The sequence below is a fragment of the Leptodactylus fuscus genome, chromosome 6 (genome assembly GCF_031893055.1).
Source record: "Leptodactylus fuscus isolate aLepFus1 chromosome 6, aLepFus1.hap2, whole genome shotgun sequence".
NCBI lineage: Eukaryota > Metazoa > Chordata > Amphibia > Anura > Leptodactylidae > Leptodactylus > Leptodactylus fuscus.
Window position 1 is genome coordinate 51,041,337 of NC_134270.1, and position 18,035 is coordinate 51,059,371.

At 41.7% G+C, this 18,035-nt stretch overlaps 1 protein-coding gene across 1 annotated transcript in view; it reads left to right on the forward strand.

The window, feature by feature from the left end:
* Nucleotides 1-672: 672 nt before the first annotated feature.
* LOC142210000 (tumor protein p73-like) overlaps nt 673-18,035 on the forward strand; it is a 43,854-nt gene continuing 26,491 nt past the window's right edge. The window contains exon 1 of the mRNA XM_075279032.1: nt 673-737. Coding sequence (XP_075135133.1) covers nt 673-737 — 65 coding nt within the window. The remainder of the gene's footprint in view (nt 738-18,035) is intronic.

The following is an 18,035-nucleotide window of genomic DNA, read 5'->3' on the forward strand; positions in this document are numbered from 1 at the left end:
AACCGATAAATGGAAACAATCTGTAAAGCCATCCCGTTTCTTCCCCATAGTCCCAGGCTGGTAGGTGTCAGGGTGCAGTGACAGGTTCCCAATACGATCTCGCCCGCGATTTACACTGCAGTCGCGGCATTACCGCAGTTCACATAGGATTTCCCTATGGGACACACATGGACAGTGACAAGGTCCCGCGATGATTCTTTGCCCCCAGATCGTCACCCTGGTCCTGAAGAGGTTTGCAGGCAGGTTTTCTCCCGTGTCTGCCCTCCCCCTGCCTGCCTTGGCTTTGCCCCCTCTGTGCCTTTGCCTTCCCGCCTGGTATGAGCTGAGAGGCGCCTTGTGCCAGGCCCCCCTCCCCCTTTTGTACTTCCTGGCAGCTCTGTCACCTTCATCCCTTGTCTCAACCCTGTAATCTGATCAATCCCACCCACCCAGTCACCTCCTATTCCGCACATCTCATTCCCAAGCAAAAGCTCGCAACGGCCAGACAGGTGTCACCTGCTAAATGGAGGTAACCGGCTAAGAAGGGGTTAAAGGGAGGCATGCTGCTGGTGGTTACCCCATATCACTGCAAGGGACAATTCCCAGGACTTGTGCACCCCTGGATAAGTGCAAGGAGTGGAGTGCTTTGACTTTTTTTTGCCCTGCAGACCTCCCCCCTGCCAAGCCACTTTCATGCCAGTGACACAGATCAGACAGAGGACTGTGCAGGGCACCATAAGGACAGACTGGGATCTGAGGTACAGCAGTGATGTTATGTGTGGCACTATTGTCATAACTTGTACCAGTGCCATAGGATAAGGCTTATTATATGATCCTGAGATAGGACTGCTTGTTGTTGTATCCTGCATGGGGTTTCCTTGGCTGCTGGTGAGTAGCAACTAATGTGCAAGAATTCCTGAAGTGGATGCTGATGCTTCTCCTTGCAGCATGTTGTACTGAATCTGCACATATGTTGGATTATATGGGGATGTTGCCATAGAAAAATCAGTTACCCTGTAATGGACAATATTGTGATGAATTATCATTACAATTGGTATTGTAAATATTAGGCACAGGAAGTTATACTGCGTTACTTGTCTCATACAAGAGGGTCTTAAAGGGGCAGTTCGCTTTTATATGTACAGCGTTGTAGCTACAGGTTTTCGAGAAAACAATTTATGATATTTCCTATTTATTTCTATGATCAAATGTTTATCAGTTTCCAGTAATCAAAATACATAAATGTTAGCGTGGACAAGCCCAAAAAGCACTAAACATTTCTATTGATAAATTTCAGAATGGCGACCTCAAGCCTTGAGACTGCGTCTGAGGTTGTTTACATCACTGCGGTGGACATGTGTATACAGCTCAGGACAAGTCATATACTTCAGTCCCATGTATAGAGGGGATCACACTAGTAAGACAGCTGCTCATTCAGATGGATAAGGTTCGTTCACACACCGCAGAAATGTCTACAGCGCTCCCTTTCTGAATGTGGCTTGTAGAATTCAATGTACAATATACTTACCATGCAAACAACTTCATTTAGATGTATGGAAGAGTTTCAGATGCAGACATGTCTGAAACAAATCAGCCATGTGTGAATATATCCTAATCCTATATCCTTCAATAGAAAATTTATTGTGCAGGCCATACATTTTAATATTATTTAGTTATCAGAAGAAAATATCCCATTGATGGCATTGAAGAGAAGTGGGATTGCAAAATATCCCTAATTTCTGGCAAATGTCCTAATATTGAATATATGAAAACAGTGAAGTGTGGAAATCTTTACATCCTAGGCTACATGCATGTGACTGTAGTGGTTTTTACTGTCTGCAAAAAGGGATCCATGTTCCACAAAAACCATGTCCATATTGTAGACGTATGTCAATTATAATGAAGGATCCATAAATACTCTAGTATAGGTGAGTCTGTGCCGGAATAAGACCTGCTCTATGTCTTGTGGATAGTCATCAGTAAAAGCTATGGATATGTATGGGGCCATTAAAATTATTGGTAATTGTGGATAATATAAAGTAAACAACTATGGTCAATTCCAAGGGACCTTATACAATCCTATTATTATTATTATTATTATTAGTGTGAAAGTTATTGGGAATTGGTCTTATGTTTTTGTGGTTACAAGTCACTAAGCAGATCTGTTTCCATAGGCCTGAGGCTGAAGAATATATCATGTCACATGAGACAAAACTTGAGTTGCAAGGTCATACACCTCAAGCTGGCCAAAGAAATCAGGCAGATGGAGATAAGTGACAGTCCTGTAGAGTTAGCACCGCTTATCACAGAAATAATAGGATTGGACAACAAGAAATATAAATTGTCAAAACCTTGTTTTCCTCTGCGTTGGTGGACTGTCTCAATAGTCATGGTTGTCAGTTTCCAGTGTTATAACCCCCATGTTCCTGTGACATGCATTTCTATGGGGTGAAAGGGTTAATATGCTGCAATGTTGTATTTTTGTAGGAAGATGAAGCGTTAGACTATGGCTATATGGTGATAGGCTGTCACAAAGCTACATGATATTGGATGTGGTCACATTGCGATCCACAAGCTGCTGCAACCCAGTGATCAATGATCATCAAAAATCCAATTTTGGTGAATTGCAGCCTGATTATATTCACTATTCTTAGTTGCATCTGGAAGAGAGACATATGCGGTCTTATTATTGCCCAGCCAAGTCCCCTTGTAGCAAGAGTCAAAAGCTACATTTACACGGCCAATGGTGAAAACAGCTGTGAAAAACATCCGTTTTTCATGGCCATTTTACACCTGAGGATACCTGTTTTCAAAGATCCCTTATACATATCAGTACGTCATGTTCCATTTTTTAACGGCCCGTGGAAATGGACTGTCAAAAAATTGGTCATGTGAATTTACCCTATTTACATACATTGAATTTAATGCAGCCGTGTCACAACTATTAAAAAAAAAAACAGCTGTCACATTGCCGATATTCACTGTCGTGTGAATATAGGGTCATTTTTCCTTTATAGAGAAGCAACATGGAGATATCTGGCAGTAGCCCCCTTCTTCATTGGAGTTAACATGTTTACTTCTAAAGTTGTCACTTGACAATCTCTATCAATCAATATATGGCCTATGGCTGTCAGAGCATGCTGGTAGTTGTAGTCTTTTCATGGCTGGAGAACCACAGGTTGCAGATAAGTTCTATATAATGTTATATGTGTATTGAATCTCCTATGCTTTTTGTCTGCATCAGTCTTTATACATGAGGCCCGGTCTTTTATATGTCTTTGTGTCACTAATTCTTGTACTATATAAAGAGTCTTATGGCTATAGACAATATAGATATAGCGGAGTCCTCAAGTCTGCCCGCCTCTGCTCTGCAATGTATACATTTATATGTGTATTGTTTCTGTTATTCTTGAGAGTTTTTATAAGCAGGTAGTAACCCTGTTTTTTCTATCCAAATATCTCCAGGGAATCAATGTGACTAAACATACAGAGATAACAGGAAAGAAACGTATCACTGTACAAGCAGGAGCGCCAATCAGCGCCATAATGTGATCTCAAGAGCTTGTAATCTAGTAATACTTAAAGAGGTTTTCCATAACCCAAATGTATCACTTATCCATAGGAAGGATGATAACTGATCATTAAACAGAGCAATGCTTATACTAAACTGCCCCTCCATTCAAACGGGAGGTAAAGACCCCATTCTTGAACGTTGAGGATCCCATCAATTGTATCCTCACTGATCGAGTACCCTCACGTGGGTAGGTGTCAACTTTTGATAATGGGAGCCCTTCTTTAAGTATTACTAAGCGTCAAGATCTTTGAGGAGAGTTATTAATATTGTTTTGGGATGAAGAATTTATTAGTTGGGCCTTATTGACACGCCCGATTTTTATATTCGTGTACTGTCAGTGTTTTCCACAGACGACATACAGACATTTTGATTTCATAGTCGTTTTGTATAAACTGTTTGTGATCTATGAAAAAGTACAGCGTGCTCTACTTTTACCAAATTGTAACCGTGGACCTTATTTTATGGACCAACTTCTCCATTGAAAATCAATAGGCCTGTGAAAAAAGTGGATGCCACATGGACGCTTACTCAGTTGCAGAAAACATGGCCGAGAATTGACACAGATATGTAAAAATAGCCTCAGTGGTTCACTCATTTTTTTAAAAAAATCTCAAAAAAAGATCAACTGTCTTCAGAAAAAAAAAAGTTATATCTTGTATTGAATGAGATGAATGACATCTGTATGCTGTCTGTTTTTTTCACTAACCCATAGATTTTGTCATTATTCACACATTCGTTTTTCACGTATGAGTGCTGACATATAGATTTTCTGGATGTGTTGTGTTACTGATCAGCGGACCAACCATTTCTAGAAAAAAAATGCTATACTTTGTGTTTAGCTTGATTAGAAAAAAAACAACAGAAAATGGATATGATCTATATGGTGTCCATCTTTTCATTGACGCTTGGTTCACACTAGTGTGTGGGTCTCCATTGTTCCAGCTCGCATGGGGACCCGAAAGATAGAGAGCCTGTCTGCTTAAAAAGCGGTTACCCGCAGAAACCTGTGAACTCCATAGACTATAAATGGGGTCCGCCAGGTTTCTACAGGTTTTATACTGAAACCAGCAGAGAGAAAAGTCTGATTTTAGGCAGAATCTGTAGTGGAGTCCAACGCAGATGTGAACCCAGCCTTTCCCACATAACATGTCTCCATTTTAATTTTACGGCTGCCCAAAAGTGTGTGTATAAATAATTGAATTGAAATCAGTGGAGCAGATTTATTAAGACTGTGTACGCTAATCTTTATAAGGCTGAGTTCACACATAGTTTTTTGGTCAGGAATCCGCCTCAAAATCAGCCTCCAAAAAAATCCTCCCAGTAGAGTTCTATTGGAGGCTTATTTTGGAGGCTGATTTTGTGCGGAAGCGCCTCGGGAAAAATAGCAGCATTTTACAGTACTTGCAAAGTGGATGGGATTCATGCGAATCTCATGCCCACTTTGTGGAAAAATCGCAGCGTGAACATGCTGCGATTTCCAAAACCGTTGCAGTTTTGAAAATCGCAGCATGTCAATTATATCTACGGAAACGCTTTCACATAGATATAATTGTAACAGAAAGTCCGCGGTGGAAAACTGTGAACTTTCTGTTCAAAGCGCTGCGGGAAGAACCGCAATGCATTCACACCGCGGTTGTTCCCGCGGCACTTTAGCGTTTTAGCAGAACCACAAAAGATCCAGGTGTCTCGGCCGCAATATGGTGTTTGGGTTGATGGCAGAGACTTAAATACTGTATATCTGTCATTGTCCATGAGCATATTCCACATTTCCATATTTGTAATCCAGACAGTCATTGCTGCTTTACTAATAAGAATAGGTCATCGTTCATTATTCCTTGTTATTTGATGTCCAGAACCCATTTAATGCCCAGAGTTGTAGCAAAGTGAATATCAAAGAAAATGTCACGCGTCTCAATGAATTATTTGCCGGTCTTGTAACATTTTGCCTCCCAGTGCGTTTAATCCTAATGGGAAACACTTGGGGCTGAACAAGAGCAAGTTGTATTGTGTTACTATGGTTGTCTCCATGGATGCAAATGTAGCCAAGTGAGAGAGTAGGACACAGGTGAGGCCACGCCAAATACAGGGGCTTAATAACAGGCTGTACCAGTGCCAACCAGTGCTCTGTGACTGCAAGGACTTAGCCGTTCTGTAGAGTTGGTGCTTTCCTGCTGTCACTGTATGTTGCTTCACGGTGTAGAATTGTGTCGTTTTACTGTAAAGATCTGAGCACATTATGACCACTCTCTTTGTATTCTATGGTTTTACATATCAGTACATAATAAAAAAAATTTGGTCCTTAGAGATTCTAAAGACTAGGTAAGTACAATCTCGTATGAACAACAACACACAGCACAAATGAGGCCAAAATGAAAAATCCATGTGTGAACAACCAAGTCCACATCATGAAATCTTGCAGAATAAACTTTAGCAGTAGTAACATGGGTATATTTAATTTTTTGTTTGTGTAGTGGCCCCATAAGAATATGGAAACCTGGTGTAAAGCTGTGTGTATGTGAAGACTGAAAAACCTGCGAGTTTCCATTGGTCCATAATCGTCATGTGTATCTGAGTTTGGATATCAGTGAAAAACCTGTGATCGGTTGTTATGAAATTCTGGAGGAAAGCTGTGTGTATGGGACCTTGGGTAACAGTGTCATCCACAGCGCCTTGCCTCTTTAAAGCTGGCCTACAGCAGTGAAGAAAAATGACTGGGTTGTTATGGAAACCTGGAGTAAAGCTGTGTGCATGTGGAGACTAAGCACCTGCAAGCTTCTAAGTGACATGTAATCATGTGTATGGCAATTGGAATATGAGCAAAACACTTGCAGGCTTGTATTGGCTAATGCAGGTCATTTTTTGGGGATACTGTATCTCAGGTACGGTACGTCCTACAGAGGTGAAACTTGGTCTAAAACCTTCCCGGACACCTGATGTCGGTCCAGTCATTTGGTTGCGCATAAAGAACAGACAGAAACACAAAGAGCTAGGGCTGTTGAAGGGGCCATGAACATAAACTTTATTTTTGTTGAGTAGCCAAATGAAGTAAATAACAGAAGAGACATGTAAATCATGTCAATATTTGTCGTGACAACCCTTTGGAGGAGGAGTCCTGGAAGATATGTATGGCCCCCACAGAGCCCTGATCTCAACACCTGTTGATCACATGACTCGCAAAGACAATCCTAGTTGCCATATGCCTATTATTGCTGACAAAAATAAACTTTAACTCATTAGTGGCTGACAGAAAGTCTGTTGTGGTCAGGGGCCACACGGTGGCTCAGTGGTTAGCACTGCAGCCTTGCAGCGCTGGAGTCCTGGTGTTCAAATCCCGCCAAGGGCATAAAACCATCTGCAAGGAGTTTGTATGTTCTCCCCGTGTTTGCATGGATTTCCATCCCATATTCCAAAAAAGACATACTGATAGGAAAAAATGTACATTGTGAGCTCTATGTGGGGCTCACAATCTACATAAAATGTAGTCAGTCACAGCATGGGGGAGGTCTTAAGCATGGCTTTGAAGAGAGACCTTAGAGCACTTGCTGGAAATGGAACCGCACTTGGCACTTTATTAGCAAAATGGTATATATTTGATTTTATTGGCAAGGAGGATGTGGTGAAGTGTGAAAATGTATCTCTGCACATGTAGATAAATGCATTACCTAGTTCTGGCAGTCACTTGGTTGAGCAAAATCACTTAATAGACTTAGGGTAAAAAATATGCAAATCTATTCTCCAGGATGTAATTAAGAGAACAGTGCTTCTGTATGCTGCCCTCTAGGGGCAGCCTCCTTAACATCATGCATGACTCGGTTAATAAGCCTACTGACATAATGCGGGGTTTATTGCCAAACTAGTATTTGTATTCCAAAAGGAACAGATTCCCAGCTATGGACAGCGCTGTTTCTGTCTTTTGGACCTCGTCAGCATAGCACAGGGATACTAGTTTGGCAGAGTAAGAGACTATAGACCAGGGTCAGGGGATAATCAAGACTTATTATCACCTAATAGACTTAGGTGACAGATAACTCTATGGAATACGCCTTGACTTGTAAAATTACATGGCTTTACTCCCCCCCCCCCCCCCCCCGACAAAGGAAAAAAAAAAAAAAACAATACTCCAGCAAGCAGCACTTTTCTCTCCGCATTTTTTTGTGCGGAAACCGAGCAGAAACCACACAGACTCCATTATAGTCTATAGGGTCCACAGGTTTCCTTAGGTAACCACTTTTTTATGCGGATAGGTTTCCGTTCAGGAGCGGACTCTGCAGATGAAACCTGAACGCAGATGTGAACCGGGCCTTATAGCCATGTGCATCCTGAGCTTCCTGGCTCACATATAGAAGGCCATAACTACAGTAAACACCAATATACAGACTGATAACTTCCAAATTTACTAAAATGTAAAGTTAGATGCCGTTCTGCGTGTGTGGAAAGCAGGGTGACAACTCCTAGCTAACAATAACTGAGAAATATTTCCAGGTTAGTCTTAGACATCTGCAGGGGGGATGTTATTTTTTTCTATATTTTGTCTCAGTTTAAAAGGAACTCGCAGTCTCTTGTTTGGAGGTATTTCTGTGGAATGCTGCTGACTGTTTCCACAACATGTGCCATGTCTCCTGCATTGTGTCTTGAGGAGGATGTCAGTAGTGTTCCGGCATGTTTCCCTCTGCTTGTATGAATAAGGTTCTTAAGATGCTGAGCAGTGCTGTCATCACTAACCTGTCAGTCAAGTAAACATCCGAACAATGATGACGTATATGTCAGGAAGAAAATAAGCAATTGTAGATGATGCTTGTGTATAGATTACTAAAGACTTCAATGCAACTGTAGAAGAACAACGCGGATGACAGGCCGGTTTCTGAATCAAGATTCTCATATTTGCATGGAACTGATGGTAGATCTGATGGGAACCATCTGCTTCATATTTCATTATTATAGTCAGTGCATACTGAGAGTGAGGACGCCATAGTTTTGGGGTCAAAAAAAACAAAACTTCTAAAGAGACCTTAGGCTGGGGTTATACAAACTTCCATCACTGAAATTAGCAGCATATTTTACTGAAAGAAACCACCACAAGAAAAAAAAATGGCAAAACTTTTTTTTTTTTTTTCTGCAGTGGCACACCTACAGGGCTTGCAATGGATTTCCTGCTGCTTTCAGTCTTTGGAAAGGTTGAATGCCACAGGGTAAACCCACAACACAAACTGGCACGGTGTGGATTTTCTGCTTCCATTATACCTAAAAGAAATACACTGCTGTTTCCGCAAGTATAATTCACATGCTGTGATTTCCAAAAACGTAGTAGTTTTGGAAATCATAGTGTGTCTGCTGTGCGTGTTTTTCCACAATGTGTCTTGGCTATGGGCATGTTAATTTGCACCTGCATTTATCAACCCCCATCCATTTGGAATTAAAGGGGTTGTCCCATCTAAAGGATCCTATCTATACTGGTAGCTTATGTAAATTGAAGACTTTTCCTAAATATTCCTCTCTTTGTGTACACAGCTTTGCTATAACCACAGACCTGGGAGATAGGACAAGTGACTCAATGCCGGCAGACAATCCGTTGCACTTTGGCGATAAAGCCTGGTCTGTTATCTCTCTATGTAAACACACAGATAACACTGAGTCTGGTCTGTACAAGAATGTGCTCTGCTTAAGTGTTCTGTGTCCCGTTCAGAAGGGGGGTAGGAAAAATACAGGAAGTGAGAAGCAGACACTGTAGGCAGCCTGGCTGAAAGACTGAGATGGGAGAACCCCTTTAAGGAGAACCTTGTCCTCGGGCACATGCGGTTTTATATACTGCTAGAAAGCCAACAGCACACTGTCGGCTTTCCTGTTATGTGCCCTGGGAAGCTATCGGTGCCGTTACCGAGAGCTCATCACTGTCACTGTCAGAAGGGCGTTCCTGAGAGTCTAGCTGGAAACGCCCCTCCTGACAGTACTATTGTTAGGATTGAGTCCCGCAGGTTGTTCTCCCGGCGCACAGCACCACCTGCGGGTCGGTCTAGTCCAGCTTTCACCCTACTGAGCAGGCTCAGACTTTTGGAGCTGCTCACAAGCTGTCATTTCTCCCCTACTGAGCATGAGCAGTGAGGTCATGACCACCGCCCCTATTGGATGGGGTGTTCCCTTTAAATAGTGTGAGCCGACGCCCACCTAGGGCTCACACTTTGTCTAAAGATGGACTGAAAGTCCACGGAAGTGGTTAATGACAGTAGTTTCAGGGATAGGCTCCAGTATTCAGGCAGGTTGCCAGACTAGGCCTCTGTGTGGGGTTTCTCTGCTTCGTTCTGGGTGCTGTTAGTTAGGACCTGTAAATCCTGAACTGTCAGCTCTGCACCAGGGCTAGGAGCAGTAGAGACTGTTCCAGCCTGTGGAGCTGCAGCAGGTTTGGTCCCTGAGATAGCCTTATTTAACTGTCAAACTTCATAGTTAACTCCTAGCTGTTGCAGGAGCATGTTCATACTTCCATGGTGACTCATAGCTGTTGCAGGACCATGTGTGTTTGCTGACCTGGGGTTAGTTAACCCTTGGCAGCCTTGTTTGTTTCAGCAGTTCTGGTGTATCTGGCCAGTGAGCTTAACTGGCAGGGTTTAGTTACACCCTGTTCACATTGAGTACCGCACCACTGCCCATGTTTGTTGCACTCTGTTCACAGTGAGTGCCGCACCTCGGCTAGTGTTTGTTGCACTCTGTTCACAGTGAGTACCGCGCTGCACCTTGGCCAGTGTTTGTTGCACCCTGTTCACATTGAGTTCAGACATACAGCCGCCTACTCGGCCTGTGGACCTCGCTGCAATGTTCTGCAGACTAGAGGTTCTGTCGTTTAAAATTTTTTATATATATACACAGAACCATAACAGCTATACTGTTAGGGGGCATTCCTTACCGCCCAACGATGACGCTGAGCAGTGAACGCCCTCCCCCTCCTGACTGTACTCGTCCATAGACGAGTACCAAGGGGGCGTTCCTCACCATTCAGCATCATTGGCAGGCTCTCCTCAATTTGGGGAATTATATATGCTACCCTTTCAGCATTAGACCGAGTGCTTTCCATACATTTGGCCTTTTAACTGTAGGGCATTATTCCCTAACTACCAGATCTGCTAACTTTTCCGACACTGCTGTTTATGTGTTCTCCTTCAATACATGATCACTGAGGCCAATCAGTGGCCTATTGAATGGACATGAGACATCATAGATGGTGACTTCCTGCGTCCTTCACTGAGGCCGCTGATTGGCAGGGACTTCTGCAAGAATAAAACACCATAGCTGCAGGACTGGACCGCACTGGGAGACACTGGAGGACTGGGGACAGGTGAGCATATTTTTTAAATTATTTATTTTATTTATTTTTTTCACCTTCCCCAGCCTAAAATTAAAAAAAAAAAAAAAAATCCTGGGCAGCCCCTTTAAGGCTAAGGCCCCATGTAGCAATCACAACTAAAAAATGCAGTGGAAAAAACTGCGAAAATATATTGCTGTTTTTTCTGCAGTGTTTTTTCATTGTGTTTTTGAGTCCTTTTATTCTTTAGTTTTTCTTCACCTATTAAATCTATAGGGAAAACGCTTGCGTAAAATTGACAGGCTGTGTTTTTGAAAAAGGCTGTGTTTTTGAAAAACGCTGTGGATGTGTGGAATCTCATGCACTTTGCTGGTACTGTAAAATGGAGCATTTTTTCCTGCTTCATATTCAGCAGAAAAGTTTCTTACAAATAATTGAAAGATCTGGTTCTATGGATAAACTTTATAGCAGGACCACATGTAAAAACTCCCATGATGCCTCTCGTAGCTAAGGCCTCGTTCACATCTGTGTTGGTACTCCGTCTGGGGTAGCCTGCATGAGGACCTCCCTCGAACGGAATACCGAACGCAACTGTAAGCAGTGGACCAGTGAAAGCACATGGATCCCATAGACTATAACGGGGTCCGTGTGCTTGCCGCCAAATCTCCGCAGGGATCATGCAGACAGGAAAGTAGTTCACCATCTACTTTCCTGTCCACATCATTTGTGCGGACAGCACGCAGCAAGCACACGGACCCCATTATAGTCTATGGGGTCCATGTGCTTTTACTGCATAGCATCTGCAATTGCGTTTGGTATTCCGTTCGGGGGGTCCCATGCGGACTCTCCCGGACGGAATACCAATGCAGATGTTAACCAAGCATAACTTAAAGAAGGAGAAGGGGAGGCTGAGGGTGTGGAATGACCCAACTGCTGGATTAGAATTTACAGGATTTGTATATCATTTGTAACAACAGAGGCACATTGGTCTAAATATGTGCTGTACGCAAAACATGGTAGTAGATTTTTTATATTCACATAAATCCATGCAACCTATGTAATGTATTTCACCAGTCACAGCATTTGATTACATTTGTCCCAATGAGGGATTGTTCCCTTATTTTCCTATGCAGCAGCAAATACACTTATTTGTCTTCCTTGCCCAATACCCATGGTACATAAGAACATCTTGTTCTGTATCTTTTACATCTGGAGATTCAATTCTCTTTGTTGCGGCTGGGTATGGTGATATTAATTGCCTTTGTGGTGTTTCTCTGTGTAGAGGTAACATCCTGGGAGCTGACGCTAAGGGAGGCCCATATGCACTGAAGCAGGTGTTCTCCTGTTTTCTCAACTCAGTCATTTTGTCAATGTTTCGATGACAGACTACGAACATAGATAATATTTAAGCATTGTACCAGTAGGTGTCCTCATTTATATTTATAGAATCTTATCACTTATACTTACACTTTCTGAAATTTCAAGTCAATGCAACTGCTGTCCTGACAAATTACAAACCACTATAACAGTACAATCATTAGGCAAAATATTACTATTACTGTATATTGTACTAGTGCAGGAATATAACTTCCATAAAACTGCCTCCATATGCAAGAAAATAACTACTAAAATAATGTCCATATGTACAATAGTATAACAAGAATACTGTCCTCTAGGTACAAGAATATAACTACTATAATACTGCCTCCTATGTATATGGATATCGTTACTATATTACAACTCCCATGTACAAGAATATAACTTCTATACTAATTCAACTACACAGAAGAATGTAATTATAATATCACCCCCTATGTACAAAAATATATCTACTATAATATGGCTCCCTATGTATAATAATTCAACTACATTAATACTGCCCCTTATGTACAAGAATATAACTGCTATGAGGGCAGTTATATAACTACTTTATATTATATTATACAATTATTGATATTGTAGAATTATTTTGTCTCCTAGCCTGTTGCATATTTACTTCCACAGGACTTAAGTCACTGTCCCCCCCCCCCCCCTCGCATTAAAAGATCTTTACTGTTTTTGTCTGCCCATGGCATGCCATTTCTGAAGGAATTTCAGAATTTGGTTGTGGAAAAATTGAAGTAATACTAGGTTCACACTAGTGTACGGGTTTCTGTTGTTCAGGGCCACATGGGGATCTGAGAGATGGAGACCTTGTCTGCTTAAAGAGCAGTTTCCAATGGAAACCCATGGACTCCATAGACTGTAATGGGGCCACTGGATTTTCCCCGGTTTTCTTGCGGGACTTTTCTCTCTTCTGATTTTAAGATTTTGTGGCGGAATCTCCTAGAGACTCAAATGCAGGTTTTAATCCAGCTTTAGGCTGAGGCCCCACGTTGCAGAAACAGCTTTTTGCTGCGGTTTTATGAGCCAAAGCCAAAACTGGCTACAAACAGAATGGGAATTATATAGGAAGTTCTTATACTTCTCCCTTCTGCTCAATCCACTCCTGACTTTGGCTCAAAAAACTGTAGCAAAATCTGAAACCAAAATAGCTGTGTTTCCGCAACGTGGGGCCTTAGCCTTAGATTGTTTGCAGATGACCTTGTGCTTCCGGCCAGCCATGAATTAAAGTGAAAATAGATTTTGCTGCACACACTGTTTTGTGATCAAAGGAATATAGAGATTTATTTTACAATATAGTTAACGCCTTTTGACACAATGCAAAATATTGGCATAGAAAGACAGGCTAGATCTATTGGATATGACATTTCGGTCCTTAGACCCTCATCAGACGCGATCTAGTGTGGTAGCAGGATCAGTATAAGGCATGCCTTGACACTTATACTGATCCTGCTACCACACTAGATTGCGTCTGATGAAGGTCTAAGGACCGAAACGTCATATCCAATTGATCTAGCCTGTCTTTCTATGCCAATATTTTGCATTGTGTCAAAAGGCGTTAACTATATTGTAAAATAAATCTCTATAGTCCTTTGATCACAAAACAGTGTGTGCAGCAAAATCTATTTTCACTAGTATATTTGGGTCGAAGGACCTTTTTTCGCTAGCACCACATATAATTTTAGAGAGTGCGGTACCATTGACTTTTTTGAGCCGTGAATTAAAGGCATAGGTGGCACATGGAGGACACGCGTATGTCACCCCTGTGCTGCCTGTGTATTGGCTGTTCTTCCGCGGCTCCTTTCATTAAATGAATAGGAGCCATGGAAGCAGGGCTGCCAAATAGGACAGGAATAGGACCCGTTCTATATTTTGTGGCCCAGGCTGTTGGCTCACACACATAACCGATTAATTCATGGTCATGTGTATGGTCCCATAGAAATGTATGGGTCAGTGTGCTATCCGGGAAAAACATGGATAGGACACTGATCTTGGCTACAGTCATCTACAAGTGGCGTGAAAGTTGTGGTTTGGCCAACCACAGATAATGGAGGAGGAAACAGAATAGAACAGAGTTCCTGCAGTTATGGGAGCTGACCTATAGTACCTGGTCTGGCCACTACACAGAGAACAGTGCTATCTGCCTCCTGCTCCATTCTCTGTGTGTCACCTGCTGGAAGCAGTTGATCAGTGAATTATCGGATGTTATATCTCTATGACTTGGTGTTGATGACCTATACTTAGGATAGGGCCTTAATATTTTAAGTAAATATTTATATATTTAAATATTTATAGTAAAATATGAATATACACTTTATTGAAGACACCTGCTCTTTAATGATTGGAAATTTAGATCGGTGACCCAAGAGGGCAACATAAAATCAAGTGAGCAAGTTTTCTAAGGATCATTTGCAGTGTTAATCCAAATTAGAATGTAAAAATCAAGTGATCTGAGTGACTTCAAACAAAGCATGGTCAACGGTGGTAGACTACCTGAGGTCGGTATTTCAGAAACTGCAACCCTGTGGGGTCTTCTCATGGAACAGTGTCAAAAGTTTACTAAGAAAGAAAGGGGATTCTGTGCGCATAAACTACTTGTCTGGGAAAAGGTTGAGAGAAGGATTTAAAGATCTGTTCTGACATACAAGATAGAGCACAGTCAGGAAAATAGCAGCTGAATACAACACTGGCGTTCCAACTAATATGTCTGAATGTACAACCTGTCTGTCTTTAGCAGAGACGGGTTTCGCTAAGTTCACACTAGTGTTGCGCTGTCTCTTTTGGTCTGTCTGTTCTGGTTAGGAGGACCACTAAAATAGCAGACACATATGGAGCCCAACAGACTCTATTGGCTATAATTGGATCCAACGAGATGTCTCTTGTTTTTAAATTGAAACCTCAGGACAAAAAAGTAATGGGTGCAGGACTTTTACATCTGCCAACTTCAGGCGGACACCGTGATAGAGTATCCTAATGGAGACTCCGATGCAGATGTGAACATGACCTTATAGGAGTCAACCGGTTTGTGTGTCATTGTTATGTAAGGGAGCCAGAAAGACAAGATTCTAGTGAGTACAAGAATTGGATCGTTGAGCAATAGAAAAACACGGTCTGGTTATATATATATATATATATATATATATACAGTCCTATGAAAAAGTTTGGGCACCCCTATTAATCTTAATAGTTTTTAGTTCTAAATATTTTGGTGTTTGCAACAGCCATTTCAGTTTGATATATCTAATAACTGATGGACACAGTAATATTTCAGGATTCAAATGAGGTTTATTGTACTAACAGAAAATGTGCAATATGCATTAAACCAAAATTTGACCGGTGCAAAAGTATGGGCACCTCAACAGAAAAGTGACATTAATATTTAGTAGATCCTCCTTTTGCAAAGATAACAGCCTCTAGTCGCTTCCTGTAGCTTTTAATCAGTTCCTGGATCCTGGATGAAGGTATTTTGGACCATTCCTCTTTACAATACAAGTTCAGTTAAGTTTGATGGTCGCCGAGCATGGACAGCCCGCTTCAAATCATCCCACAGATGTTCAATGATATTCAGGTCTGGGGACTGGGATGGCCATTCCAGAACATTGTAATTGTTCCTCTGCATGAATGCCTGAGTCGATTTGGAGCAGTGTTTTGGATCATTGTCTTGCTGAAATATCCATCCCTGGCGTAACTTCAACTTCGTCACTGATTCTTGAACATTATTCTCAAGAATCTGCTGATACTGAGTGGAATCCATGCGATCCTCAACTTTAACAAGATTCCTGGTGCTGGCATTGACCACACAGCCCCAAAGCATGATGGAACCTCCACCAAATTTTACAGTGGGTAGCAAGTGTTTTTCTTGGAATGCTGCTTTTTTTGGATGCCATGCATAACACCTTTTTGTATGACCAAACAACTCGATCTTTGTTTCATCAGTCCACAGGACCTTCTTCCAAAATGAAGCTGGCTTGTCCAAATGTGCTTTTGCATACTTCAGGTGACTCTGTTTGTGGCGTGCTTGCAGAAACGGCTTCTTTCTCATCAATCTCCCATACAGCTTCTCCTTGTGCAAAGTGTGCTGTATTGTTGACCGATGCACAGTGACACCATCTGCAGTAAGATGATGCTGCAGCTCTTTGCAGGTGGTCTGTGGATTGTCCTGGACTGTTCTCACCATTCTTCTTCTCTGCCTTTCTGATATTTTTCTTGGCCTGCCACTTCTGGGCTTAACAAGAACTGTCCCTGTGGTCTTCCATTTCCTTACTATGTTCCTCACAGTGGAAACTGACAGGTTAAATCTCTGAGACAACTTTTTGTATCCTTCCCCTGAACAACTATGTTGAACAATCTTTGTTTTCAGATCATTTGAGAGCGGGCTGTCCATGCTCGGTGACCATTAAACTTACCTGAACTTGAATTGTTTTGTAAACAGGAATGGTCCAAAATACCTTCATCCAGGATCCAGGAACTGATTAAAAGCTACAGGAAGCGACTAGAGGCTGTTATCTTTGCAAAAGGAGGATCTACTAAATATTAATGTCACTTTTCTGTTGAGGTGCCCATACTTTTGCACCGGTCAAATTTTGGTTTAATGCATATTGCACATTTTCTGTTAGTACAATAAACCTCATTTGAATCCTGAAATATTACTGTGTCCATCAGTTATTAGATATATCAAACTGAAATGGCTGCTGCAAACACCAAAATATTTAGAACTAAAAATGATTACGATTAATAAGGGTGCCCAAACTTTTTCATAGGACTGTGTATATATATATATATATATATATATAACAGCAATTCTCTGTAACACTATATGATTAGACCTTCATTTATAATTTTATTTCCACACATTTTCTTCCCAGTAGTCCTAACTATGTCAACACAACAGTCTGGTAATTGATGATCTTCTCTCCTATTTTTTTTTCCTTTATAAAAACGTGCCCAAACATGCACTGCCTCCCTTAATTTCTACCCTCAGACAGTATTCAGACTAATTATTCCTCTACAGTTTGGAAGCCTCCAGTAGTTATCATTTCTACTGTCTTGGAGGAAAGTGCAAATTAAGAAGAGTATGTGGTAAACAAAGGGCTAATTGGCTTACAGATCAAATAAACATTACTGAGACAAAGAAGAAAAAATACTGATATACAATTACAGAAAATGCACCAAGAAAATATATGGGATGGACGATGTGTAAAGTAGGTATCCTTTACGTCACATTGAAAGTATGCCTAGCAAGTGGAAACATCATATACACTCATTTGCTACTGTAGATGTATATAACATGTAAAGTGACCACAAACATTGAGCCTATTGAGTAGGTGTATATTTCTGTTTAGGTGCATAAACCCCATTTTATTTATGACAAGGTGTGTACAGTTTTGATAAATTAGCCCCTATGGCTAGGTTCACATCTGCATTTGGGTTTCCGTTCATGGGGTCCGCATGGGGAATGGAATCCATGAATGCAGATGTGAACTGAGCCTAAGTGAAAAGCTACTGATGCTATGCTGAAATGGCATGACAGAGGGTGGAAAGCTAACATGTCCAGCACTAAGGTGGCGGCACCTACTGGATCCACGGCACAACAGGGAAAACCTACCTGGCATGACAGAGGGTGGAAAGCTAACATATTCAGCACTAAGGTGGCGGCACCTACTGGATCCACGTCACAACAGGGAAAACCTACCTGGCATGACAGAGGGTGGAAAGCTAACATGTCCAGCACTAAGGTGGCGGCACCTACTGGATCCACGGCACAACAGGGAAAACCTACCTGGCATGACAGAGGGTGGAAAGCTAACA